The sequence below is a fragment of the Scyliorhinus torazame genome, chromosome 2 (genome assembly GCF_047496885.1).
Source record: "Scyliorhinus torazame isolate Kashiwa2021f chromosome 2, sScyTor2.1, whole genome shotgun sequence".
Classification (NCBI taxonomy): Eukaryota; Metazoa; Chordata; class Chondrichthyes; order Carcharhiniformes; family Scyliorhinidae; genus Scyliorhinus; species Scyliorhinus torazame.
In genome coordinates, this window is record NC_092708.1 from 136129185 (window position 1) to 136156940 (window position 27756).

At 49.4% G+C, this 27756-nt stretch overlaps 1 protein-coding gene across 2 annotated transcripts in view; it reads left to right on the forward strand.

The window, feature by feature from the left end:
* The window catches only part of itga4 (integrin alpha 4), a 315916-nt gene that overhangs the window by 154031 nt on the left and 134129 nt on the right, over positions 1 to 27756 (forward strand). For both annotated transcript variants that reach the window (XM_072477536.1, XM_072477545.1), the window contains exon 18: positions 11595 to 11745. In XM_072477536.1, coding sequence (XP_072333637.1) covers positions 11595 to 11745 — 151 coding nt within the window. The remainder of the gene's footprint in view (positions 1 to 11594; positions 11746 to 27756) is intronic.

Sequence of the window (27756 nt, forward strand, 5' to 3'; positions counted from 1 at the left end):
CTAATCCCAGTAATGTGGGGGCGCAGAGTTGGGGAAGGACGTGTAGTTTGTAGTTTTTGAACTCCCTCCCCTGCACCGTTAGGGTAACTATGCAGAAACCTTGGATCTGTACGGAGTGGGATCCTGCAGCTAGGGAAATCTTTTGTGCGCTGGGATAGGTGGTCAAGGAACAGCGTCTTACCGTGTCGGGGTGGATAAAGCTCTCCGTGCTCCCGGAGTCGACTAGGCATGGTGTCTCGTGCCCGTTTATTAGCACCGTTGATGTCGTCGTCTGGAGTGTCCGGGGCCGAGCTTGATCGAGCGTAATTGAAGCGAGACGTGGTTGTAGTAGTGGAGCGTCTTCCTCGAACCCCGTGGAGCCGTCGACACTGGGGTCCGTTGTTGCCGTCCAAGATGGCGTCGGGGATGAACAAAATGGCTGCCCCCATACATCGCACATGGCTGGGGGGTCACAAGATGGCAGCGGGGGTGGACAAAATGGCCACCCCCACGCGTCGTACAGGTCTGGGGTGGTCCAAGATGGCGGCGCCCTTCCTCCCCTCGTGGTGGCCGGGACCCAAAATGGCGGCGTCTGTGGGTCGCACATGGGGCGCTGGGGGGGTTGGGGAGCGTTAGGACCGCGCGGGGCTCCCTCATCTCTGGGGACAGCGGTGGTCGGGACCCAAATTGGTAGCGCCGGCGGGTCATACGTGGGGACGGGGGGGGGACGGGGGGTTGGGGAGCGTAAGCGGCGTGCAGGGCTCCCTGTTCTCCCGGGACCGCGGTGGTCGGGACCCAGAGCGGCTGCGCCTGCGGGTCGTCATGGGGCGCTGGGGGGGGGTTGGGGAGCGTAAGCGGCTTGCAGGGCTCCCTGTTCCCCCGGGACAGCGGCGACCTCGCGGGACCGACACACAACCGCAAAATGGCCCTTTTTCCCGCAGCTCTTGCAGATTGCTGCGCGGGCCGGGCAGCGCTGCCGGGGGTGTTTCGCCTGGCCGCAGAAATAGCAGCGGGCGTCCCCAGTGCGACTTGGCGTTTGGACCGCGCAAGCCTGTGGGGTGTCCGGGGGGGGGGGGGGTGGGTTTGTCGCAACGGGTACGTACGGAGCCCAATGGGCTGCCGCGCGGTCGGGGCCGTAGGCGCGGGTATTACGCGCGGCCACATCTAGAGAGGCTGCTAGGGCCCGTGCCTCTGAGAGTCCTAGCGACTCTTTTTCTAGAAGTCTTTGGCGGATTTGGGAGGAATTAATACCTGCCACAAAAGCATCGCGCATTAACATGTCCGTGTGTTCATTTGCGTTCACCGAAGGGCAGCTGCAGGCTCGTCCCAAAATCAGCAGCGCGGCGTAGAATTCGTCCATCGATTCTCCTGGACTTTGCCATCTCGTCGCGAGCTGGTAGCGAGCGTAGATTTGGTTAACTGGGCGGATGTAGAGACTTTTCAGTGCTGCGAACGCCGTCTGGAAATCCTCCGCGTCTTCGATGAGGGAGAAAATCTCCGTGCTTAACCTCGAGTGCAGGACCTGTAGTTTTTGGTCTTCTGTGACCTGGCCGGTGGCCGTTCTGAGGTAGGCCTCAAAACAAGTCTGCCAGTGCTTGAAGGCTGCTGCCGCGTTCACTGCGTGGGGGCTGATCCTCAGGCATTCCGGGATGATCCTGAGCTCCATAGTCCTTTTTAGGCACGCTTAATAAATTGTAGCGCACAAAGACTCCGTGAGACGAATAGAGTGAAGTCGATGAGGCTTTATTAAGCGTGTCTGTTCCCCCGCAGCTCGATAGTAGAATGGCCTGCGGGGGAGGACTCCGGCTTCTTATACTCCGCCTTCAGGGCGGAGTTAGAGGTCAACGGCCAACCAGGACCCGGGATCTGTCAGCCAATGACATTAGGGCTTCCAGTCCCACATGACCCCTAATACATACTACCACAATCTGAATTCCCTGATTTTATCTCTTATGGATGTGTATTAATATATGCCCCTTCTTGTTTGAATTCCCATGATTTGGCAATTTTTTCCAATTTTTTATTTTTTATTTTTTATTTTTTCTTATTTTTTTTTGTCTTCCATAACCTATTTTTCCCCCTCATTTTTTTTTCCTGTTCAGTTTCTTTACAACCTTTCAATCTCCTTGTAAGCTATTTAGCTAAAATTCACTTTCCCTTCTAAACTGCCCATGCTCTTCCCTTGCTTTTCATCGCCCGCTCCACTCCCCTTATTCATTGTGGCAGTATGCAGCCATTTTTTAAAAGGTAATCTTAGAACTGTTTGACATAAAATATCAAAAATCGTAGTTTAAACTAAGCACAGTGGTGCCACGGTGGAGCTGCAGTTAGCACTGCTGCCTCATGGCGCTGAGGACCCGGGTTTGATCCCGGCCCCGGGTCACTGTCCGTGTGGAGTTTGCACATTCTCCCTGTGCCTGGGTGGGTATCACCCCCACAACCCAAAGATGTGCCTGGTAGGTGAATTGGCCATGCTAAATTGCCCCTTAATTGGAATAAAAAGAATTGGGTACATTACATTAAAAAATATATATATTAAAAAATAAATAAATAAACTAAAACACACCAGTTTCAATTATTCTTAAACCATACAACATTAGTCAACCATTTTTGGGTTGGTCATAGAAAAGAGAGGAAACGGGAACTCAGAAGTGAAAGCAGATAAAATAATCAATCCAGTGAGAAAAATAATCACTGCTGAGAAACGCAGATAGTCAAGACTTTAACTTCTTTGAAAAATAAATCCGTTTGACTGCTCTAGACAGACAAATATTTTCAAATAATAGTTGATGTTGGGAGTCTGGGGTATTTTGTAAAGCAAGCGAGGCTCACATACACAGGAGTAAGTTTAACTATCTATATCATTGAGTATGTACTTGATCATCCTTGCATTTCTTTGTTGGCAACATTGTTAATCTACCAGTGCTTCGTCTAATTAAAGCAGTGTTTCATATAAAACTGCACTGGAAAAAAAATTCTGTGCAGGAGCTACTACAGCTGCTATGGAACCCGATGACCCTAATCATCTCAAATGTTCTTGAAAATGAAAAATGAAATGAAAATCGCTTATTGTCACGAGTAGGCTTCAATGAAGTTACTGTGAAAAGCCCCTAGTCGCCACATTCCGGCGCCTGTTGGGGGAGGCTGGTACGGGAATTGAACCGTGTTGCTGGCCTGCGTTAGTCTGCTTTAAAAGCCAGTGATTAGCCCAGTGAGCTAAACCAGCCGCTGATGGGTAATTTAGTTGCACCATTCCCTAGGTGCAATGTGACAAAGTTTGGCAGAGGTCAGGCAAGATACAGTTTCAAAGACGGAACAATTTTAAGGGGCTCAATGGCCTATTATTTTTTCTAAATATTGTGATACTCTTTTGGTGTCAAATCCCATTGAATGTAAAATGTACCCTGCATCATGACAGGATTCTCAGCTGACACTTCAGTCCAAGGTGATTGTCATGATATTCAGGTAAACATCATAGTACAAACATACATACATACTGATGGACAGATCAATGGACCAATCAACACACACATAACACCACAGCCAATCTCAGGCAAGAGCATACACAGTACAAAACAGGGAACACAACACTTCCTGGGCATTCCAGCAGGAGACAGCTCAGGGCACAGAGCTCACAGCAAGCCACTCAGACATCCACCATGTGCTGAATGCCACTCCAAGATAGTATTAGGGATAGGTCCACAGATTCTAGGGTTATGATCGAACCTCAGTAACCAGTTTACCACTGTAAATAAATGTTAGCAATAAAACTGAGTTGTACCATTTGCATCCGCGTTGGTTCGTCTGTATAGCAGAGTACCCAACACATCAGTGATGACTTTCGGATGAGTTGCTAAATCACGCCCTCCGATGGCTCACTCGGGTACTAGTAGAACATAGGAACTTAGGAGCATAAGTAGGCAATTCAGTCCTTCGGGCCTGCTCCGTTGTTCAATCAGATCATGGCTGATCTCTTCCTGGTCTCAAATCCAACTCCCCATCTGTTCCCCTTATCCCTTTAACCCATTTTACAATTCCGAAATGTATCTATTCCTTCTTGAAACCATTTAATGACTCTGATTCCACTGCACTATGAGGCAGTGAGTTCCACAAAGTCACCACCTTCAGTGAGAAGTAGGTTCCTCCTCATCTCAGTTATAAATCTACCGCCTCTCAACCTATATCTGTGAGCTCTCTTCTGGATTGGCCTTCAAGAGGAAACATTTGATCTACGTTTACTTTATCAATCCCTTTTAGTATTTTATATACCTCGATCAGACCCTCTCTCATCCTTCTAAACTCCAGCGAGTATAAACCCAAAATATTTAATCTCTGCTCATACATCAACCCTTTCATTCCCAGAATCAATCTGGTGAACCTCCTCTGAACTGCCTCCAATGCTACCACATCCTCCCTCAAATAAGGAGACCAAAACTGGATACAATACTCCAGATGTGGTCTCAGCAACACCCTATACAATGGCAACAAAACTTCTCCACTTTTATACTCCAGTCCTTTCGCAATAAACGTTAACATTTGCCTTTTTAATTACATGCTGTATCTGCATACCGACTTTCTGTGATTCATGAACGACACCAGACCCCTCTGCCCAGGCGCATTTTGAATCTGCATTCCATTTGGATAATTTCCCTTTCTATTTTTTCAGTCAAAATGGATAACCGCACACTTATCTACATTAAACTCCATTTGCCAAATATTAGCCCAGCCTCCTAGCCTATCTATATTATTGCTCTTTTATAACCACAGTATGTTTAACCCGTAGACGGTGGACAAATGTTCACACGAGTAGTTTAGTACAATTATTGTTTATTTAACATACACAAGGTTATTTACTTAATTAATCACACATTCATGCACATTGGATTATAAACTAATACACTTAAATGGCCTTAGCTTAACTTCCAGTAGTCTGGCAGCAGTCTGGCAGCACTGAAGTTCTGCAGGTGGTCCATGTTATGTTGTCGTCCTCTGCGGGTGGTGTGGGCTCTGCTTGGCTGGTGGATTCACTGTTGTTGATGCGGCAGTCGAGAGAGAGCGAGTGAAGGCCTGCGTTGCCTTTTAATCAGCTTGGAATTCCATGCCCCTTTTGTAGGCGGTCTCTGGGTCGCTGTCAATCAATTGATCAGGGCTCCATCCCCCTGATCGGTCAATTCCAATCAGGGGCTGCCACATTGATTTTGGGGTGGGCACTCAGTGGCCAATCCTGGGAGTGTTCCAAGCAGGGGCTTGGTGCCGCTGCCCCTGGTAAATGATGTGATGGGCAGGATAGTCCTATTGTTCCTGAGAAGGCCTTTAATGGGCTTTTGAAGGTGTGAGTTTCTGCATAAAGTCTGGGCTGCAGTTTGTATATTTGCAGGCTGCAGCCTGTCGTGTTCAAGCTTGGCCGAATTTCCCATCACTCTTTGTGGGAGGCCATTTTAGATGGCCACAATATCCATCTGTAAAATCTTTATCTCCTCTTCACTGCCTGCTTTCCCACCAATTTTAGTATAATCCACAAATTTTGTTATGTTACACTCTGTCCCTGCTTGCAGATCATTTATATAGATTGTAAACATTTGCGATCCAAGGGCTGATCCCTCAAGTCCAACAGGTTTGTTTCGATGTCACTAGCTTTCGGAGCGCTGCTCCTTCCTCAGGTGCTCCTTCCTCATTCACCTGAGGAAGGAGCAGCGCTCCGAAAGCTAGTGACATCGAAACAAACCTGTTGGACTTTAACCTGGTGTTGTAAGATTTCTTACTGTGCTCACCCCAGTCCAACGCCGGCATCTCCACATCACGGCTACAAATACAGTGGGGTAAATGTTCCAGTCCCCACCATAGCTGGGCAGACAGAAAGTTTGGCAGGTCATTTAAAGGCTGTTGACCTCGGGCAGGAGGTTCAGCTCCCCGGGTGGGCGGAACTGGAAGATCCAGCCCAGTGTAATTTCTGATTCATTTGGTGTTACAGTATTTGCAGTCTTATGTAATTGACTAGGTGTGGTCATTGCAAGTAAAGCAACATGATGTAAAAATGTTTTGCCGAATAAAGAAGCTGAACATGGCTGGACTGGTCATAGATCATAGAATTTACAGTGCAGAAGGAGGCCACTCGGTCCATCGAGTCTGCACCGGCCTTTGGAAAGAGCACCCCACTCAAGCCCACACCTCCAACCCATCCCCGTGACTGCAGCTAGCCTTTTTGAACACTAAGGGCAATTTAGCATAGCCAATCCACTTAACCTGTACACGTTGGACTGTGGGAGGAAACCGGAGCACCCGGAGGAAACCCACGCAGGCACTGGGAGAACATGCAGACTCCACACAGACAGTGTCCCAAGCCGGGTATCGAACCTGGGACCATGGAGCTGTAAAGAAACTGTTCTAAACACTGTGCTGCCATGCTGCCGGTTGCTTATATTTTAATCCTGGTCAATTTCCCAGAGCCAGGTCAATTACGTACAGAGATCAGGGGTGCGATTCTCCGACCCCTCACCGGGTCGAAGAATCGCCGGGGGCTGGCGTGAATCCCGCCCCCGTGTCCCGAATTCTCTGCAACTAGAGATTCGGCGGGGGCGGGAATCGCGCCGCACCGGTCTGCGGGAATTGCGCCGGTCGGCGGGCCCACCCCCGGTGATTCTCCGGCTCGCGATGGGCCGAAGTCCCGCCGCTGTCAACCCTCTCCAGCCGGCGTGGATTAAACCACCTATCTTACCGGTGGGAGCAGGCGGCGCGGGCGGGCTCCGGGGTCCCGGGGGGGGGGGGGTGTGTGCGCGTGCGATCTGGCCCCGGGGGGTTCCCCCACGGTGGCCTGGCCCAAGATCGAGGCCCACCGATCGGCGGGCGGGCCTGTGCCGTTGGGGCACTCTTTTACTTTCGCCTTCGACATGGTCTTCACTATGGCGGAGGTGGAAGAGACCCCCTCCCCTGCGCATGCGTGGGGATGCCGTGAGCAGCTGGTGACGCTCCCGTGCATGCGTCGCCCGGCGAAGTCCTTTCGGCGCCGGCTGGCGTGGCGCCAAAGGCCTTTCCCGCCAGCTGGCGAAGCGGAAACCACTCCGGCGCGGGCCTTGCCCCTCAAGGTGAGGGCTTGGCCCCGAAAGGTTCGGAGAATTCCGCACCTTTGGGGCGGCCCGACACCGGTGTGATCCATGCTGTTTTTGGCGCCGGGTAGCGGACATCACGCCAGTTTGCGGAGAATCCCGCCCCAGGTGCTGAGCCTATTTTGTGGCACCTAGTGGGGTTCCCACTGCAAGCACGTTGGAAAAGAATGGCTACAATGATATTGGCTTATGTTTGAGAAAAGCTTTTAATCTTTCTGTCTGTTACATTCTTCTTAGCCACTGTTGTGGTCATTAAAATCAGAGCGGACTGCTAAGCCGATTTGTAAGATCTGTCTCAGTTTTGTCTGCCGCATAAGGTGTGATCTATATTTTATGGGTGTGATTTTCTGACGGCCGTACGATCTTCCAGTCCTGCTGAAGGCGCACCCCCCCGTCGCGGGTTTCATAGTGAGGAGGGGTGCATTTAACAGGAAGCCCTGTTGACTACAGTGGGACTAAAAGATCCCGGCACTGGCAAGCCGCCCTCCGCTGCTGCAGAATACGCTGCGGAAGGGGAAGGAACTCCGGCTCTATATCCACAGTTTGCCTGTTAATTAATGTTTAACTTCTGTTAATTCTGGATGTTGGAGGAGAGGATTTTTTTTATTCATTCATGGGATGTGGGCATCATTGGTCCAGCATTTATTTCACATCCGTGAGGGCATTTAGAATTATGCTGGTGAGAAGGAGGCCATTTGGCCCATCAAGTCTGCACCAGCCCTTGGAAAGAACATCCTACTTAAGCCCATGCCTCCACCCTAACCTCGTAACCCAGTAACCCTACTAAGAGGCAATTTAGCATAACCAATCCACCTAACTTGCACATCTTTAGCTTGTAATGCAGAACAAGACCAGCAGCGCAGGTTCAATTCCCGTACCGCCCTCCCCAAACTGGCGCCGGAATGTGGCGACTAGGGGCTTTTCACAGTAACTTCATTGAAGCCTACTTGTAACAATAAGCTATTATTATTATTATCATCTTTGGACTGTGGGAGGAAATCGGAGCACCCGGAGGAAACCCATATCGACACTGGGAGAAAGTGCAAACTTCACAGACAGTCACAGAGGCCAGAATTGAACCCGGGTCCCTGGAGCTGTGATGCAGCAGTGCTAACTCATGTGCCACAGTGCCGAGTCGACCATGTTGCTGTGTGTCTGAGACTGGGTAAGGACGACAGGTATTCGTCCCTAAATTAATGTTTTTACAACAATCAACAATAGTTTCATGGTCATTAATAGACTTAGATTTTGTGTGATCCAATTTATATCAATCACCCCATAACAAACTTGAGAGAGGGAAAGAGGGTTAATTTATTCGCACGCACTTAGCATGGGCCTGGAGTATCGCTAGGTAGCCTCCTGTGCATTCATGCAATAAAAGAGGGATAGAAAGAAAGATTTACAGGGGAAAGACCACAGAAAAAATAATTATTGTTTCATGTGATTCTAATGATGATTCCTTCACGGAGATCAACAGGCTTAAGACTGATGCTGGATAATTCACGTGGAGCGAGGCATGCAGAGATGTATTAGGTCTGTAGGCAATGGTATAGAAGTTCAGAAGTCCCAAAAAAGACAGTGCAGATGGGGGGGGGGGCAGGCTTCAAACCGAGACAGAGTCTTTGTTCTGAGCAGCTGTTCGCTAGATGGAAGATGACAGGCTGTCTTCCAGTCCAAAAAGATAGTATAACTGATTCTCCCAGTTAGGTTAGGTTGGTGGGAGGGGGTTCAAGTCACATGACACCTCCCTCTCCAGTTTGACTTTGACAAAGGGTGTATGTTCCTTCACCTGGGTTCCTGAGGTTGTTAATGTTCCAATCGTTAAGAATTTTAAAGGGTGTTAGAGGATCCTTTGTCATAGTAGACTAGGAGATTGTGGTGGCCAGGCCTGGCTTATGAAATGTAGATGGCCTTTGTCTCATTCTCTTTGAATTTGGTCCCTGCAGCAGCAGGATCATTAGAGTCTCTTCAGGGATGAAGAAATATCTGCTTGTAGTGCTGAGGATTGTCAGAGGATACAACAGAATAGAGATAGATTGGAGACTTGGGCACAGAAATGGCAGATGGAGTTTAATCCGGACAAATGAAAAAATGAAATGAAAGAAATGAAAATTGCTTATTGTCACAAGTAGGCTTCAAATGAAGTTACTATGAAAAGCCCCTAGTCACCACATTCCGGCGCCTGTTCGGGGAGGCTGGTATGGGAATTGAACTGTGCTGCTGGCCTGCCCTGGTCTGCTTTACAAGCCAGCTATTTAGCCCAGTGTGCTAAACCAGCCCTGGCAAGGTGATACATTTTGGTATGAATTATACTGTAAATGGCAGAACCCTTGGGAACATTAACATACACAGGGATCTAGGCATGCAGGTCCACAGTTCCCTAAAAGTGGCAACACAGGTGGCCAAGGTGATTAAGAAGGCATATGGCATGCTTGCCTTCATCAGCCGGGGCATTGAGTACAAGAGTTGGGAAATCATGTTGCAGCTATATAAAACCTTGGTTAGGCCACATTTGGAGTATTGAGTGCAGTTCTGGTCACCACGTTATCAGAAGGACATGGAAGCTTTGGAGAGAGTACAAAGAAGGTTCACCAGGATGTTACCTGGTCTCCAGGGTGTTGGCTATGAGGAGAGGTTGAATAAACTAGGATTGTTTTCACTGGAAAGACAGAGGCTGAGGGTAAACCTGATAGAGGTCTACAAAATTATGAGAGGCATAGTCAGGGTGGATAGTCATCGACTTTTTCCAAGGGTGGAAGTATCAATTACAAGAGGGCACAGGCTCAAGGTGAGAGGGGGAAAGTATAAGGAGATGTGCAGGGTAGGTTTTTCACACAGAGAGCGGTGGGTGCCTGGAATGCGGTGGAAGCAGGCACATTAGCAACATTTAAAAGGCATCTGGATGGATACATGAATAGGGAGGAAATAGAGGGATACGGACCAAGTAAAGGCAGAAGGTTTCTTTTTAGTTGGGGCATCATGATAAGCACAGGCTTGGAGAGACGAAGGGCCTGTTCCTGTGCTGTACTTTTCTTTGTTCTTGTCTGATACTGCCAGGAAGCTCCCTTTGTTCAGGTTTCCAGGTGGAAATAGTTTCAGTCATCTTAAAAGGTCATTGTCCAATTATAACATTTTAAGAAGTAGCCATGATTTTATATATATATATATATATATATATCATACATTACACTTGTCTTAACTTTACCTGCAGATGAGCTGACATCTCCTTATCTCTGATGATACCAAACATCTCTGATCCACGAAGATGTTATAAAAGGGCTTAATCTGTGCCTTGAACTTGGTATTTTTTTCTTGGTGAATGAGAAAAAGACAAATAGACAACACTATGATAGTCAGATCAAAATGATAGTGGTTACAGTAGTAAGAAAAATAAATCTGAGAAGTTGTGTGTAATTTATTCTCACTTTGATCACAACACTGAATTATTTTGCTGTTCCATTTAGTTTCAATTGCATCAAATTATTTCAGAGCCAGTACTTTGCATGAGGGTCTGACTTTGTGCTATGCCAAATAATTTTTGTGGCGGACAGAAAAAAGATTATTCATCAGTGGAAGTCTTTAGTGTACCCTTGTCACGCTCCCAGATGCACACCTGGTGCTCTGCTGTATGCTTGGCATCAGGCTGATGGGGATCTCAGTGGCAGCACCATGGAAACATCATCACGAGCCAGATAACACATTTGCTGGAAAATAGTTGAAATGTTAATTTTGCCACAAAAAGGAATGAAAAATTGTTGTTGTAAGTGAAAATGTATTTTCCTGTTGTGGTAAAAGTATACCTTCCTCGTATTCTGCATTTATAATTTACAATTATCCTGAAACCTAGTAACGTACAATTCTTTTCACCTTCTGTTTCTTGTCTATGTGCCAGTTTTCTTCCCAAAGGTGTTCAGTGACTAATGTGCTGGTTAAAAGCCAGAATATCTTACAAATGTCTTGTTTTTCTGGCAGGGAAACAGTCACGATACCTGAATTTTTGTGTCTATATTGAAACTTGTGATTTTACATTTATAGCAAATGCAAGATAAGATTGACAGTATTGAAATCAAAAGTATACGAACATTAACTTTGGTTGATCATTGTCAAACTGAGCATCTTTTTGTTGATCGGCATCTGGAATGTTGTCGAGACTTTTGGGATTGTGCATTGGAAGATGAACGTGATGGGGATAATAATTGCCTCAACTTTGTTACATATCATCTACCTACAAAAATATTCAGTTGTTAGAATAAAAGGTCAATTTTCTCACTTTACCTTCCTAGCAGACAACCTTGTCCAGTGAGAATGTGTATTGACATGGTCAGAAAATCTTGTGTAACATGGGGCGGGATTCTCTGGTCGCCGGGTGGACGCGGCGGAGAATCCCGCCCGAGGCCAATGGAACTCTCCGTTGTATGCGGCTCGCCCGTGGGGTTCTTGCGGCGGGCGGGGCAGGGGAATCCAGCCCATAATGTTTATATAGCAATATAGATTTATGGGTTTGTTTTCTAGGTCCCATGTCAACAAATCTTATCTGGCAGTTCAGGAGGTGAAGAGGATTATTCTGAATGTATCTCTGTTCAATGCAGGGGATGATGCATATTCAACTACGCTTCATATTAAATTGCCTAAGGACCTGTATTTAATCAAAATGGTCAAAGTGGTAAGTACAGTGTAAATTTGATTTTGTGAGTGACATTTAATAAATCTAGCTTGGTCTCTAGATGTCAAAGTTAACATGTTCTATTTTGATTATAGGGTGTTGAACATAGGCCAAGTGGTAGTATAACTAAACATAATGTGCATTATTGGCGATTGAAATGTGTCTTTGCTATTGTTTCAAATAGGCCATCGTGGTCTGAATTTCCTGTTGGTTTACCTGGAGCTGATGCAGACGATAGGATGCAGTCATGATATTTATTCAGAGGGAGATGTCAGCGACACTCCAGCAGGTCCATAGCCAATTGGAGAAGTCCCAGAGGCTACGGGCGCAGGAGATGGCGCCCACAATTGCATGGGACAGAGGCCAACGCTGCTAGGGTGGCAACTGTAGTGAAGAGCCTGGTGCACGACGTCGGCTCTATGGGCTCCAACCGGGAAGAGGGGACACTGGGTGCCAACCCAGAACCACCCTACGGAGTAGTGACCATCGCCTCCAGCTCCCCAAAATTCCTTCTCCCTGACAACGATGTGCCTTGGAGTCAGCACCCAGAACAGAGGCACACGGAGGGGCATGTGCCACTGGCAAGTGGGCCAGGGCTCTCCAACCCCAGGGCCCCCAGAGTAAACCCGCCAGTGGCACCAAAGGCCATGGGACGCGGCTCCTGATGTGTATCCTGGGGACACATCTGGCCGAAGCGATAAGAGCTCGGAAGGCTAAGTAGGTTGAGGATTAATGAGAGGGCATGGGGTGAGGTGGGTTGGTGGTATTGGGGGGGGTGGGGGGGGGGGGGGGGAAGGGGCGGTGAAGGTGAGGCGGCACCATCGGGCGATTCGGGCAGTTGGGGACATATGTATCGCATTTTTAAAAGTTACACTCGAGAAATATGGCACCTCTGGCAATTTCTTCTGCAATGCAGGCCGAGCACCGATTCCATGCCCCAGGCATGGAGGTCCTGGATGCCTATTTTGCAGCCCCACTCCCCCCACGGCACACCACATGCAGGCGATGGGTGTGAGCGAGCACTCAGCGAACCGGCAGGAGTCAGCCTATGGCATAGATTGAGGAGCACCGACGCTCCGCTCTCAGCGGATTATTATGACCCCCTGCTTCGACAGTGACCCACTGCCTTTGCCCACACAGTCCTATCACCCTGGAGTGATGTTACACAGACCCCGGGAAGGTTGAACAGGTAGGAGGAGGGTGCAGGCCTACCCATGCATCTCCAGCTACAGCGGGGCGCACCTGGTCACCGGACCCCAGACCCTGTACCCTAGACACCCGCACATAGCGTTACCTGGACCAGACGCGGGTCCCCTCCCTGGTGCAGATACCTAACCTCTGGTGCCAAAATGTCCCCGGTGCTAGGGCCCAGCCCCTGGGTGTTCGGATGTTGGCTGCTCCATTTGTGATGTTGCCTCCTGCTGTGTCCAGGCACCACAGTCTGATTGGGATGCTAGGCAATTGCTCCCACTTGCTACACAGCACGCCCACCCACGGGAATCCACTTTGGAGCTGTGAAGTGCTCGTATAACTTTGATTGCCAAATTCCAATCCGTTGCACAGCCAGAAGCCGCCACTGTCAGTGGGAGTTATGGGTAGTCAGTGGGGCAGGCAGGCAGGGGCTGGGATTGTCCTGGATCGGGAACACATGATCCAGGGAATGGCATGGCGGACCTGCGGGCGCTGGGGCATCCTTTTTTCTCCCCACTCCCCCTTTTCCAGTCCCTATGCACTCTCACTCTCTTTATCTCAACTCTCCTCTCTCGGTTCTCTGACATACTTTCTCACTCTCTCTGTATCACACTTTCTGTCACACTTTCTTTCTCCCTCTCACACTTTAGGCACAATTCTCTGGCTACGTTGTGCTCTGCTTGAGTGCAAGGCGACCAGAGAATGCCGGGAAAGGCTTCCAGCGAGCCTCTCGACAGTCGCGGCACCTCCCGGGATTCTCCGAAGACCCGCGAGACGTTGGAGTCGGCACCCGCCCCAAATGGGCAGGACCGTATGACGCTCGTGGCAGTAGGTCGTAAACCTACTTGCGACCTGTGCATGATCCACCATCCTCCCTCGATTCCTCCGCCTCCCCAAGGAGGCTGCATCAGGTGCCGATGAGTGCTGGTCCAAACAACCATGAACCAGGCGGAAAGGCACCCGGGGGAATCTCCAGGGCTGGTGCAGATTCCAGGATGGTCAGGATAAGTGCAGGGTAGCTCCCTGGCTCTTCCCCAGGAACGTGGGCACCTAGGCACTGCCAACCCGGCACTGCCAACCTGGCACTGCCAAGTTGCCTGAATGGCACTACCAAGTCAGCAGGAGCTCTGCAAGGGTGCCTGAGTGGCACTGTCAAGGGCAAGGGGGCGAGGGGAGCCATGCTCTTGAAATGAGAGTGGAGTGGGTGTTTGCAGGCTGGGGATTGCAAGACAGGTAAATAGGGGCCTCTGGGAGGTTGGGCGGATGATGGGTGTGGGGCCTGAAGGAAGGGGATGCTGTAAAGGGGGCTTGGAGTGCCTGAAGAGGGGTGACCCCCAGGGACCCCAGAGTGGGGTGTCCTCACTTGGGGGGGGGGGGGGTTGAGGGGGGGGGGGGGGGGCGGTGTGGTAATGTCCATCTGTACAGGGGTGACATTGCCAATGGGTGGTGGTGGGGGTGATCCACAAGCTCACTTAGAGATCAGGGCACCCTTTCAAAAGGGAGGCCCGATCTCTGAGTTCAGCTCCCCAGTGTTAAAAAAAAAAACTCTTCAGTGTGGGTTAAACCGGTGAGAAACTCCCCAGGACCCAAGAAAGTGACTAAGTGTCATTGAATGGTGTGTGTGGGGGGGGGGGGCGGGACCTGCCGGCAGAGCTGGTGGGAACCTCCCTGAAAAAAACGCCAGAAATTAACTTAGAAATGTTTTGGGAGAATCGCACCCTTTACCTCTTTCTCACACTTTCTCTCACATTTTCTCTTTCACGTTTTCTCTTTCACATTTTCTCTCTTCCACACATTCTCTCTAACGCACAATCTCTCTCACATTCTCACTTTCTCGCTCTCACACACACACACACACACACACTCTCTCTTGCATTCTCATTTTCACACCGTCACTGTCACATTCTCTCACTCTCACACTCTCTCACAAACTCTCTCACAGTCTCTCCCTTTCACACAAGGCTGAAACATTTGCGACAATATTCAGCCAGCAGTACCAAGTGGATGATCCATCTGGTCACCTGGATGTCCCCAGCATTACTAATGCCAGTCTTCAGACAATTGGATTCACTTGACAGGATATCAAGAAACTGCTGAAGGCACTGGATACTGCAAAGGCTATGGGTCCTGACAACATTCTGGCAATAGTCCTGAAGATTTGTGCTCTGAACATGCTGCACCCCTAGCCAAGTTGTTCCAGTACAGCTACAACACTGGCATCTACCCCGCAATGTGGAAAATTGGCAGGTACACAAAAAGCAGGACAAATCCAATCCAATCAATTACTGCCCCATCAGTCTATTCTTGATCATCAGCAAAATGGTGGACGGGGTCATTAACAGTGCTATCAAGCAACACTTGCTTAGCAGTAACCTGCTCAGTTTGGATTCCACCAGGGTCACTCAGCTCATGACTTCTTACAGCCTTGGTTCAAACATGGACAGAATACCTCAACTCTGACGTGAGGTGAGAATGACTGCCTTTGCCGTCAAGGCAACATTTGACCGGGTATGGCATCAAGGAACCCTAGCAAAACTGGAGTCAATGGGAATCATGGGGGAAACTCACTACTGGTTGGAGTCATACCTAGCATAAAAGAAGATGGTTGTGGTTGTTGGAAATCAATCATCTCAGTTTCAGGACATTACTGCAGGTGTTCTTCAGGGTAGTGTTCTAAGCCCAACCATCTTCACCTGCTTCATCAATGACCGTCTTCCATCATAAGGTCAGAATCGCTAGTGATTACACAATGTTCAGCACCATTTCTGATGCCTCAGATAATGAAGCAATCCATGTCCAAATGCAGAAAGACCTAGACAATATCCATGCTTGGGTTGACAAGTAGCAAGTTACAGTTCGCCGCACATGCCGGACAGCAAGAGAGAATCTAACCATCTCCCATGACATTCAGTGGCACTATCATCGCTGAATACTGCACAATAAACATCCTCTGGGTTACCATTGACCAGATACTGAACTGGACTAGACATGTAAATCCTGTGGCTACAAGAGCAGATCAGAGGCTCGGAATCCTGTGACGAGCAGCTCATGGTAGGAGCATTTAACCATCTCAGGAACCCAGGCATGGGCTGATTTAGCACAGTGGGCTAAACAGCTGGCTTGTAATGCAGAACAAGGCAGCAGCGCGGGTTCAATTCCCGTTCCAGCCTCACCGAACAGGCACCGGAATGTGGCGACAAGGGGCTTTTCACAGTAACTTAATTGAAGCCTACTTGTGACAGTAAGCTGTTACGAGGGGCTGATTTAGCACAGTGGGCTAAATAGCTGGCTTTTAAAGCAGACACAGGAGGCCAGCAGCGCGGGTTCAATTCCTGTATCAGCCTCCCCGAACAGATGCCGGAATGTGGCGACTAGGGGCTTTTCACAGTAACTTCATTTGAAGCCTACTTGTGACAACAAGCGATTTTCATTTCATTTTCATGTCCTGTCTTCCCAAAGCTTATCTATCTCCTAGAAGACAGATATGGAGTGTGATGAGTGAAACTCAAACAGCACTCAAGAAGCTCGACAATATCCAGTACAATGCAGCCAACTTGATTGGTATCCCATCCTACCAGTTTAAACATTTATTCCCACCACCACTGCATGTGGCAGAAGTGTGCACAATCTGATGTAATGCAGCAACTCACCAAATCTCCTTCAACTGCACCTTTCATATCCACGACCTCTACTACTTACAAGGGAAGCAGTTGCATGGGAACAAGACCAGATGCAAGTTTGCCTCCAAGTCACTCACCATCCTGTTATGGATGGTGGTTAATTTAAACAGCCGTAATTTCTCCTCTCTGCCCGTTTGTGAACAGAAAGTTGTTCTGATTTGTTTCACCCTTTATAAATGGTGGCATGTTTACCAACCGTCGGTTTTGGTGTGATCCAATTTTGTATTCATATCCCTAAGCAAATACATGATGGGATGAACTCAAAGGGTTAGTTTATTTACACACACTCAAACTGTGAAGGGGGATGGCCACATAGAAAAGATAAAAGCTGGATCGAGAAAATAAAAATTTAGAGTGCAAAGACCACATAGAGAAGAATTATTGTTTTGCGTGTGCCCAGTGTCGAGAATAAAAGTCCAATGAAGTATTTTTTCAGCAGGTTGAAAACCAATGGTGTACAATTCACTTTTCTAGTGGTGCTGACTTCACATGAGGTAATAGGCCACAGAGATGAATTAGTCTTCTAGGCGAAGGTACAGAATCTCCAGTAGAAACTGTGCCGATGGGGCCAGGCATTCAATCTGGGCCCCGTTTCCTGTGCTGCTGCTTGTAGATCGTAAAATAGCAGACTGAGGTTTCTTTAGTACATCAAGGCAGTACTGCTGGTCACACAAGCTAGAAGATGCCATGTTATATGAATCCCACCTCTTCACAGTATCTGTGATAAAGGGTGTGTATCCCCATGCCTGGGTTCCTGAGCTGGTTAAATGCTCGTACCATTAAGACTTGAAACAAAGGTTGCAGAGTCCTTTGTCCAGATAGACAGCCTCAGTGAGAGAGCCTGGCTTATGAAATGCACCTGGAATTTGTATCTTTGAATTTGGTCTTTGCAGCCCACAGGAGATCATTAGCGTCTCTTGAGAGATAACAATGTACATGTTTCTGTGATACTGCCATGATAGCTTATTTTGTTCAGAGGCCACAGACAGACATAGACTCAGCCATTTAAAGTTTTTTTTACAAATTAGCCATGAGAAGTCAAAACTGTACAGCATTAAAACACCTTGCACCCGAGACATGTGAAGCCTCCGGCACGTTATTCCGCAATACGAGCCAACCTCCAAGCCCTGCCCAATCCCCTGGCATGGTGGTCCTGGATCTCACCCCAGGGCACACCACGTCCAGGTGATGGGCGTGAGCGAGCACTCAGCAGACAGTCAGGAGTCAGACTATGGCATAGTGACGAGCACTCAGCTCTTAGCAGGTTATCATCACCCCCCTGCCTTAGACAGTGACCCACTGAGAGTGCAACAATGACAGCCTGGATGGCCACATGGGCCTCATTGTATCGAGTCTCCACATCAGTCACCAGCCACCCTGCTGGTGTCATTAACCAGGTCCTCAGCGGGTGCCCCTTATCCCTCAAGTGCCAACCGGCCATCCTGGGGTGATCCTTGAAGAGGCTAGGCATCTGCGACTGTCCCAGGATGTAGCGGTCATGCACACTCCCAGGAAGTGTGTGCACACGTGCATGATCCAGAGGTGGTGGTTGCACAAAAGTTGAACATCAGGGAGAGGAACCCTTTCCTGTTAATGAAGGACACTCCCTTATGACCCAGTGCATACAAGGTGACATCCCGACAATTGCAGAGAATCCTGTTGCCTGGGCATCCTGTTGGGCGTGGCCCATGTCAAAGTTAATACAGTTAGCTGCCCGGGCAAACAGGGCATCCGTGACCTCACCGATGCACTTGTGGGCTGTAGCTTGTGAAATTCCGAGTCAGTCCCGGCTCGAGTCCTGGAAAGGTCCTGAGGCGTAAAGGTTCAGGTCTGCAGTGACCATGACAGCCACTGGGAGCGGGTATCCTCCTCCTCCACGTGGTGCCAACTCCGGGAAGACATGGCACAGGTACCGCACCGCCCCTTGTTCAGGCGGAGCCTCCTGCAGCACACACCATCCATCATCTGTTGGAAGGACCAGTGACAACTTTGGCTGTTGCCAGCATCCCCCTTTGGGTCCCTCCCTGACCTGATGGACGGCTGAATCCTCCGGGTGTGGGGTGGGAGTCTGCACATGAGCCGCTGCCTCGAGCCTCTATCAACGCTGCTGCCACTGTCTTCTCTGCTATCTGGCCACCTGTCCTGCCAGCAGCATCGTGAGGGCAGCCTCCGTGGGGTCCTAGATATCATCCCTCTCGTGTAATATCTGTAAGGAATTGGAAAGGGTGAATGACAGACAACCAGAGATCGTTTCCACCCCGGGACCCTCCAGTCCCCCATGGCTCCACCCTGCTCCCCTCACACATTCCCTGCCATCCCTACACTCTCTGGAGTTTAGAAGAATGAGGAGAGATCAAATTGAGGTATACAAGATGCTAAATGGTATGGATAAAGTAGTCGTGCAGCAGATGCTCCCTCTTTTAGGACGGCCCAGAATGAGAGGCCATTAGAGGTAGCAAATGTATAACAGACTTGAGGACAAACTATTTCTCCCAAAGGGTTGTGAATCTGTGGAAGTCGCTACCCCAGAGTATGGTGGATGCTGAGATATTGAGTAAATTTAAGGAGGAGTTAGATAGATTTTTAATTGGTAATAGCTGGAAGGGTTTTGGAGAATGGGCAGGACAGTGGAGTTAAGGCCAGGATGAGATCAGCCAAGATCGAATGGCGAAGCAGACCTGATGGGCCAAATGGTCTAATTCTGCTCCTATATCTTAAGAACTTACAAATTTATCCCTTATGGGCATCATCTAACCCACCCTGCCTACCCTCCTCCCCTCCCCCCCCCGGCCACAGTGGGGACCCTGGGCACCGGACCCCAGATCTCTACCTCAGACACCCACAAGTAACATTACCTGGACTGGATGCTGGTTCCCTCACCGGTGCACACATCCACCCTCTGGTCACGGATATGTCCCCAGTGTTGAGGCACAGTACCTGGGTGTTTCAATGTTGTCTGTGGTGTTGAGGCCTCCAGTGTTCAGGCAAAGTGTCCAAGCCTCACAGTCTGATGCGACATAGCATGCCTACACATGGGAATCTACTTGGGAATGGTGAAGTGCTCACTTTACTAAGATTGCCAATTCTCTATTAGCATTAGCCTTCAGCCGCACGGCCAGAGGCTACCATGGTCAGTGGGAGTTATGGGTGCTTGGTGGGACAGACGGGCAGGAACTGGAGTTGCCCCTGTTATGGGTACTCAGGATCCAGGAGACGTCCTGGAGGACCAGCGGGCGCTGAGATCCCCCCCCCCAGTCCAGGGGCGACCTACCACCACCGATGGCGGCCCATCCCCCCACCAGACCGAATCCGCCCTTGCCAGAGGGCACCCGCAACTCCCCCCTTCCCAAGGTGGGATGAAGATGGCTACTCACCTCCTCCGATCCCCACAGCAGCCATTCCGCCAGCTTCACGCAAGTACTAATCGGAGCCCACGTAACCACTTGCTGGAGAGGTGGTTAGATAGAGGGTCATTGCCGCTAATGATATGGAGATTGGCTCGAATTGGTGATTATTAGTTTCTCTTCACGCCCCAGCGGGATTCGGTTCTCGCCAACAGGGACGGGACGGTTAGATCGGAAACCGATCGGCACCTGGTCCAGTTCCTGATTTTGGCAACTCCTGTGATCTAACAGCTGCGTCACTCTCTTGCTCAATTGCGATGCGGCTGTTAAATCATGCCCAAGTGATTTAGGCTTCCTAACGCAGTTTGTCTTTAATATGCGTTCCCACGGGGTGGAATGCAATGTACCTACAGCAGTCCAGTCTCCATTCGTAATCTCCATCAGGGATGCCAGTTTTGCCTTCCTGGATTTGCTCATGGTCGCTTGACCTGGCTATCTCCAGTGGTCTCTCTTCAGTGGTGGTGACGATGTGAAGGTAGGGAACCCCTTCTGTTTGGGCATTGTGGGCATTGTCAGTCCTTTGTTCATGCAAGGACAGGAACTAGAAAGATAAGATACTGCTGGTCTCTGTGGGCAATGCCAATGGTTCATTGAGCTAAGAGAATGCATGTATCTGTGCTGTCAAATCCTCAGCAGCACCAGAGCTCTGGGCCTTGCTGAGGGGTGAGTAAGTGCCCTGGGAACACATTCCTCCCATGTTCACGAGCACCTTGCCCCCTAATACCCCTCAGCTGGTGTGTCTGCTTGAGGCTCAGTACACTCACTTGTGGGTTTGGTGATGAACTCACCAGAGTGAATATGGTCATTGAGCCTCTTCCTGCACTACAGCTAGTTACTTCTGACTACATTCTCTTTGCTCATGGTCCGACACCTCATCCGTGCCAGTGTGGTTTGGGAGGGTGGCCTCCCCCTACACCATCCTGAAGGAGGACCTTGATCCCCCGCTCTTACTGTCTTGAGGAAAATCTCTAGACCTGCATTAGCAAGACAAAAGTGAGCCTCTTGGGTTCCAGCTCTTTGCTTTTCTTGCTCCATATGTAACACAGCAAGTAAATCTCTAAAACAGCAGCCAAATTAATGATCTGTAAATCAGGCTCACTCTCTTTCAGTCCAGCCACTGTTACTGCCCTCGTTGCAACTAATTGGCCAATCTGCCCTCCAGCCTGTTGACAGGACAACCCCATGGAAATCAGGGCCTGTGATTGCTTACCCCTTTGGAGCAGAGTCAGCAGCTGGAAACATTCCTGACACCCTTTCCCCAACCACAGAAGGAAAATCAGACCCTAGATCTCCTGTAGAGGGCACTGTCCTATAATGGATCTTTTGCACCATGTTCCAGTAAATCTAGTAGAAGATATTTGTCCAAGTGGAATGTATGGCTGGCACCATCTTAAATCCATCCGTTATGTTTGGTAGAAAGTTTAACGAACAATGTATTTTACAAATAGTGCTCTGTTTAACCACTTACTGTGGAGATGCCGGCGTTGGACTGGGGTGAGCACGGTAAGAAGTCTTACAACACCAGGTTAAAGTCCAACAGGTTTGTTTCAAACACTAGCTTTCGGAGCGCTGCTCCTTCCTCCGGTGTTGTAAGGCTTATTACTGTGCTAACCGCTTACTCTCGGTCACTTTACTCGAGGTTTAAATACAGATCTGGTAGGCTGATGGACCATATGAAAAGGAAACTTGGGCCAGAATCTGATTGGCTGGCAAGTCTCTGCCACTCAATGCCCATTAGATTGTGAAATGGCATCGAGTCTGCTGTCCCTGCCACCCTGAAGATTCTGACCTTAAGCTTCCTTGTGCTGCTTCACATTTTTGCTGAAATCTTCAAAGCAGGAGAGATCTTGAGTCATAAAAACATTGCCACTGTCTTGAAATTGGTTTGGGCAAGCATCGCTATCACTTTCTAACGGGATTATATTTTGAGGTGATATTGCAGTTTAAAGGCTCTCACTGGACTTATTTCTCTTACATCTTGCTTAAACCAGATGCAGGAAGAGCTAGCTTCTGGTAATAAATCATAGGGCTTTAAACTAAATAGTGTGGTGGAGGATTCAGTTGTATGGAGACTTAGAAAATTAAAGTTAAATGAGATGGTAGATGCAGATTAATGATGAGGACTTTAAACTAGTTAAAGGAGCCGAGAGGTCAGTAAAGTTTCCAGAACATTTAATAGAACCGAGAGTATAGAAGGTGGCAGAGCAAAAAAGGGGAAAAACGTGTGATGAGAGGTGGTCAACGCAGGACTGAGGGGGTTGTGCTTAAATGCGTGCAGTGTACGGAACAAGTTAAATGAGCTTGTTGTGCACATTGAAATTGGCCAGTACAATTTGGGCATCACAGAGATGTGGCTGCAAGGGGATCAGGGCTGGATCTAAATATCCAAGGATATGCGTCCTAACGAAAGGACAGGCAGATGGGCAGAGGGGGCGGGGTTGCATTGTTAGTAAGGAATGAAATTACCTCGATAGCAAGGAGCAATATAGGATCAGAAGGCATAGAATCTGTGTGGGTAAAGTTGAGGGATCACAAAGGAAAAAAGATTCTGATGGGAATTATGTACAGACCTCCTAGCAGTAGTCAGGATGTGGGGCAGAAAGTAAATCTGGAGATAAGAAAGGCAATATTACAATAATTATGGGAGACTTCAATATGCAGATGGACTGGAAAAATCAGGTTGGTAGTGGATCCCAAGAAAAGGAATTTGTGGAATGTCTAAGAGATGTTTTTTTGGAGCAGCTTGAGACAGAGCCTATTAGGGAACAGGCAATTCTGGATTTGGTGATGTGTAATGAGGCAGACTTGATTAGGGAACTTAAGGTGAAGGAACTCTTAGGGAGCAGTGAGAGGAAGAAGCTGGAATCAGATCTAACGGTATTACAATTGAATAAAGGGAACTACAGAGACATGAGGGAGGAGCTGGCCAGAGTTGATTGGAAGGGGAGCCTAGCAGGGAAGACAGTGGAACAGCAATGGCAGGGGTTTTTTGGGGTTATTCTGGAGGCACAACAGAAATTCATCCCAAGGAGGAGGAAACATGCTAAGGGGAGGACGAGGCATCCATAGCTGATGAGGGAAGTCAAGGACAGCATAAAAGCAAAAGGAAAAGCATACAAGGTGGCGTGGCTAGTGGGTAGCCAGAGGATTTGGAAGCTTTTAAAAGCGAGCAGAGGACAACTAAAAAAGCAATAATGGAGAGAAGATGAAATATGACTGTAAGCTAGCTAGCAATATAAAAGAAGTAGCAAGATTTTTTTAGTAAATAAAAGGTAAGAGAGAGGCAAGAATAGACATTGGACCACTGGAAAATGAGGCTGGAGAAGTGGTAATGGGAAACAAATAAATGGCAGAGGAACTGAATAGTTACATGGCATCAGTCTTCATGGTGGAAGACACTAGTGGGATACCAGAACTTCAGAAGAACCAGGGGGCAGAGATGAATGTAATGGCCATCACTAAGGAGAAGGTTCTGGGGAAACTGAAAGATCTGAAGCTGGATAAATCACGTGGACTGGATGGATTACACCCCAGGGTTCTAAAGGAGATAACTGAGGAGATTGTGGAAGCAATGGTGATGATCATTCAGAAATCACTGGAGGCAGGGAGGGCCCCAGAGGACTGGAAAATGGCTAATGTAAGACCTCTGTTTAAGAAGGGAGGGAGGCGGACTTCCGGGTGCGGCGATGACCAGCTGAGTTGCACGTTTCGGCAGCTCCCGGTGAAACGGACTTTTGGGCTCTTGATAGGAGCCCCAACGGCAATTTTGACGGCTAAAAACACTGTGCGGTAAACCAGAAGGGAATCCCCCCTGGATACGGATGGAAAAAGGAGGAGAAAGTGGCCGGATTGCAGTGGATCCTTTAGAACAGCGGCAAGGAAGGCAAGCAAAAACCAAGATGGCGTCGGAAGGTGGCAGTTTAACATGGGGCCCTGAACAACAAGAGTTCTTGAAATGCTGTGTGGAAGAGCTCAAAAAGGAAATGAAGAAAGAGCTGTTGGCCCCGATACTACAGGCGATCGAAGGGCTAAAGGAGGAACAAAAGACCCAGGAGCGGGAGCTTCGGGTCGTGAAGGCAAAGGCAGCTGAGAATGAGGACGACATACAGGGCCTGGTGGTGAAGACGGAGACGCATGAGGCACATCAGAAACAATGTGTGGAAAGGTTGGAGGCACTGGAGAACAACGCAAGGAGGAACAACCTGAGGATTCTTGGTCTTCCTGAAGGTGCGGAGGGAGCGGACGTCGGGGCATATGTGAGCACGATGCTGCACTCGTTAATGGGAGCGGAGGCCCCGGCGGGTCCGTTGGAGGTGGAGGGAGCATACCGAGTGATGGCGCGAGGACCGAGAGCAGGAGAAATTCCCAGAGCCATAGTGGTGAGATTCCTCCGTTTTAAGGATAGAGAAATGGCCCTTAGATGGGCAAAGAAAACTCTGAGCAGTAAATGGGAGAACGCGGTGATCCGCGTTTATCAAGACTGGAGTGCGGAGGTGGCGAGAAGGAGGGCGAGCTTTAATCGGGCCAAGGCGGTGCTTCATAAAAAGAAGATAAAATTTGGAATGCTGCAACCGGCAAGACTGTGGGTCACATATCGAGGGAGGCACCACTACTTTGAGACGGCGGATGAAGCGTGGACTTTTATTGTGGAAGAAAAACTGGAATGAGCGGGTTATTAAAAAGAACATTTGAACAAAGTGGTGGGGCGAATGTGGGGGGGGGAAGAGGGGGGTTAAAAAGGGGGGAAAGAGGAGTTTTATGTACTAATCCTGCGATGTGGTAACTTTTCTCTTCCACAGGTGGTGATGGGGGGAGGAGGGGAGGTGGAGGAGATGGGGCGTTGGCCATTGGGGGCGGGGCCAAGGGAAAAGCGCGGGCTTGGTTCCCGCGCTATGATAATCATGGCGGGAATAGAGAAGCAGGAAGGAGGGGGCGTCGCACGGTGCGAGCCGAGGTCACTGGGGGAAGCCGAGGTTGGCCAGAGTTTGCTGACTTCTGGGAGCAACATGGGGGGAGTAATTACGCTAGCGGGGGATCTAGCGGGGGGGGGGTGGAATTACTGGGTTGCTGCTGCTGGGGAGAGGGGGGAGTTGGTATGGGAGGGGATGGGCGGGGGGGCACCGCCTGGGGGAGATACAGCTGTGTGGGAACCGGGTGAGGAGCTGGAAAAAGGGGATGGCTAATCGACAAGGGGGGGGGGGGGTAGGAAGCCCCCCAACCCGGCTGATCACGTGGAACGTGAGAGGGCTGAACGGGCCGATAAAGAGGGCACGGGTACTCGCACACCTTAAGAAACTTAAGGCAGATGTGGTTATGTTACAGGAAACGCACCTGAAACTGATAGACGAGGTAAGGCTACGCAAAGGATGGGTGGGGCAGGTGTTCCATTCGGGGCTAGATGCGAAAAACAGGGGGATGGCTATATTAGTGGGGAAGCGGGTAATGTTCGAGGCAAAGACTACAGTGGCGGATAACGGGGGCAGATACGTGATGGTGAGTGGCAAACTACAGGGGGAGACGGTGGTTTTGGTAAACGTATATGCCCCGAACTGGGATGATGCCAATTTTATGAGGCGGATGCTAGGACGCATTCCGGACCTAGAGATGGGAAAGCTGATAATGGGGGGAGATTTTAATACGGTGTTGGAACCAGGGCTGGATAGGTCGAAGTCCAGGACTGGAAGGAGGCCGGCAGCAGCCAAGGTACTTAAAGATTTTATGGAGCAGATGGGAGGTGTAGACCCGTGGAGATTTAGCAGACCTAGGAGTAAGGAGTTCTCGTTTTTCTCCTATGTTCATAAAGTCTACTCGCGAATAGACTTTTTTGTGCTGGGAAGGGCGTTGATCCCGAAGGTGAGGGGAACGGAGTATACGGCTATAGCCATTTCGGATCACGCTCCACACTGGGTAGACTTGGAGATAGGGGAGGAAACAGGAGGGCGCCCACCCTGGAGAATGGACATGGGACTAATGGCAGATGAGGGGGTGTGTCTAAGGGTGAGGGGGTGCATTGAAAAGTACTTGGAACTCAATGATAATGGGGAGGTCTAGGTGGGAGTGGTCTGGGAGGCGCTGAAGGCGGTGGTTAGAGGGGAGCTGATATCAATAAGGGCACATAAAGGGAAGCAGGAGAGTAAGGAACGGGAGCGGTTGCTGCAAGAACTTTTGAGGGTGGACAGACAATATGCGGAAGCACCGGAGGAGGGACTGTACAGGGAAAGGCAAAGGCTACATGTAGAATTTGACTTGCTGACTACGGGCACTGCAGAGGCACAATGGAGGAAGGCACAGGGTGTACAGTACGAATATGGGGAGAAGGCGAGCAGGTTGCTGGCACACCAATTGAGGAAAAGGGGAGCAGCGAGGGAAATAGGGGGAGTGAGGGATGAGGAAGGAGAGATGGAGCGGGGAGCGGAGAGAGTGAATTGAGTGTTCAAGACATTTTATAAAAAATTATATGAAGCTCAACCCCCGGATGGGAGGGAGAGAATGATGGGCTTCTTGGATCGGCTGGAATTTCCCAAGGTGGAAGAGCAGGAAAGGGTGGGACTGGGAGCACAGATCGAGGTAGAAGAAGTGGTGAAAGGAATTAGGAGCATGCAGGCGGGAAAGGCCCCGGGACCGGATGGATTCCCAGTCGAATTCTATAGAAAATATGTGGACTTGCTCGCCCCGGTGTTGACGAGGACCTTTAGTGAGGCAAAGGAAAGGGGACAACTGCCCCCGACTATGTCTGAAGCAACGATATCGCCTCTCTTAAAGAAGGAAAAGGACCCGCTACAATGCGGGTCCTATAGACCTATTTCCCTCCTAAATGTAGATGCCAAGATCCTGGCCAAGGTAATGGCAATGAGAATAGAGGAATGTGTCCCGAGGGTGGTCCACGAGGACCAAACTGGGTTTGTGAAGGGGAGACAGCTGAACACGAATATACGGAGGCTGTTAGGGGTAATGATGATGGCCCCACCAGAGGGGGAAACGGAGATAGTAGTGGCGATGGATGCCGAGAAAGCATTTGATAGAGTGGAGTGGGATTATTTGTGGGAGGTGTTGAGGAGATTTGGTTTTGGAGAGGGGTATGTTAGATGGGTGCAGCTGTTGTATAGGGACCCGATGGCGAGCGTGGTCACAAATGGACGGGGATCGGCATATTTCCGGCTCCATAGAGGGACAAGGCAGGGATGCCCTCTGTCCCCATTATTGTTTGCACTGGCGATTGAGCCCCTGGCGATAGCGTTGAGGGGTTCCAAGAAGTGGAGGGGAGTACTTAGAGGAGGAGAAGGACACCGGGTATCATTGTATGCGGACGATTTGCTACTATACGTGGCAGACCCGGCGGAGGGGATGCCAGAAATAATGCGGATACTTGGGGAGTTTGGGGATTTTTCAGGGTATAAATTGAACATGGGGAAAAGTGAGTTGTTTGTGGTGCATCCAGGGGAGCAGAGTAGAGAAATAGAGGACCTACCATTGAGGAAGGTAACAAGGGACTTTCGTTACCTGGGGATCCAGATAGCCAAGAATTGGGGCACATTGCATAGGTTAAATTTAACGCGGTTGGTGGAACAAATGGAGGAAGATTTCAAGAGGGGATATGGTATCCCTGTCACTGGCAGGGAGGGTACAGGCGGTTAAGATGGTGGTCCTCCCGAGATTCCTCTTTGTGTTTCAGTGCCTCCCGGTGGTGATCACGAAGGCTTTTTTGAAAAGGATTGAAAAGAGCATCATGGGTTTTG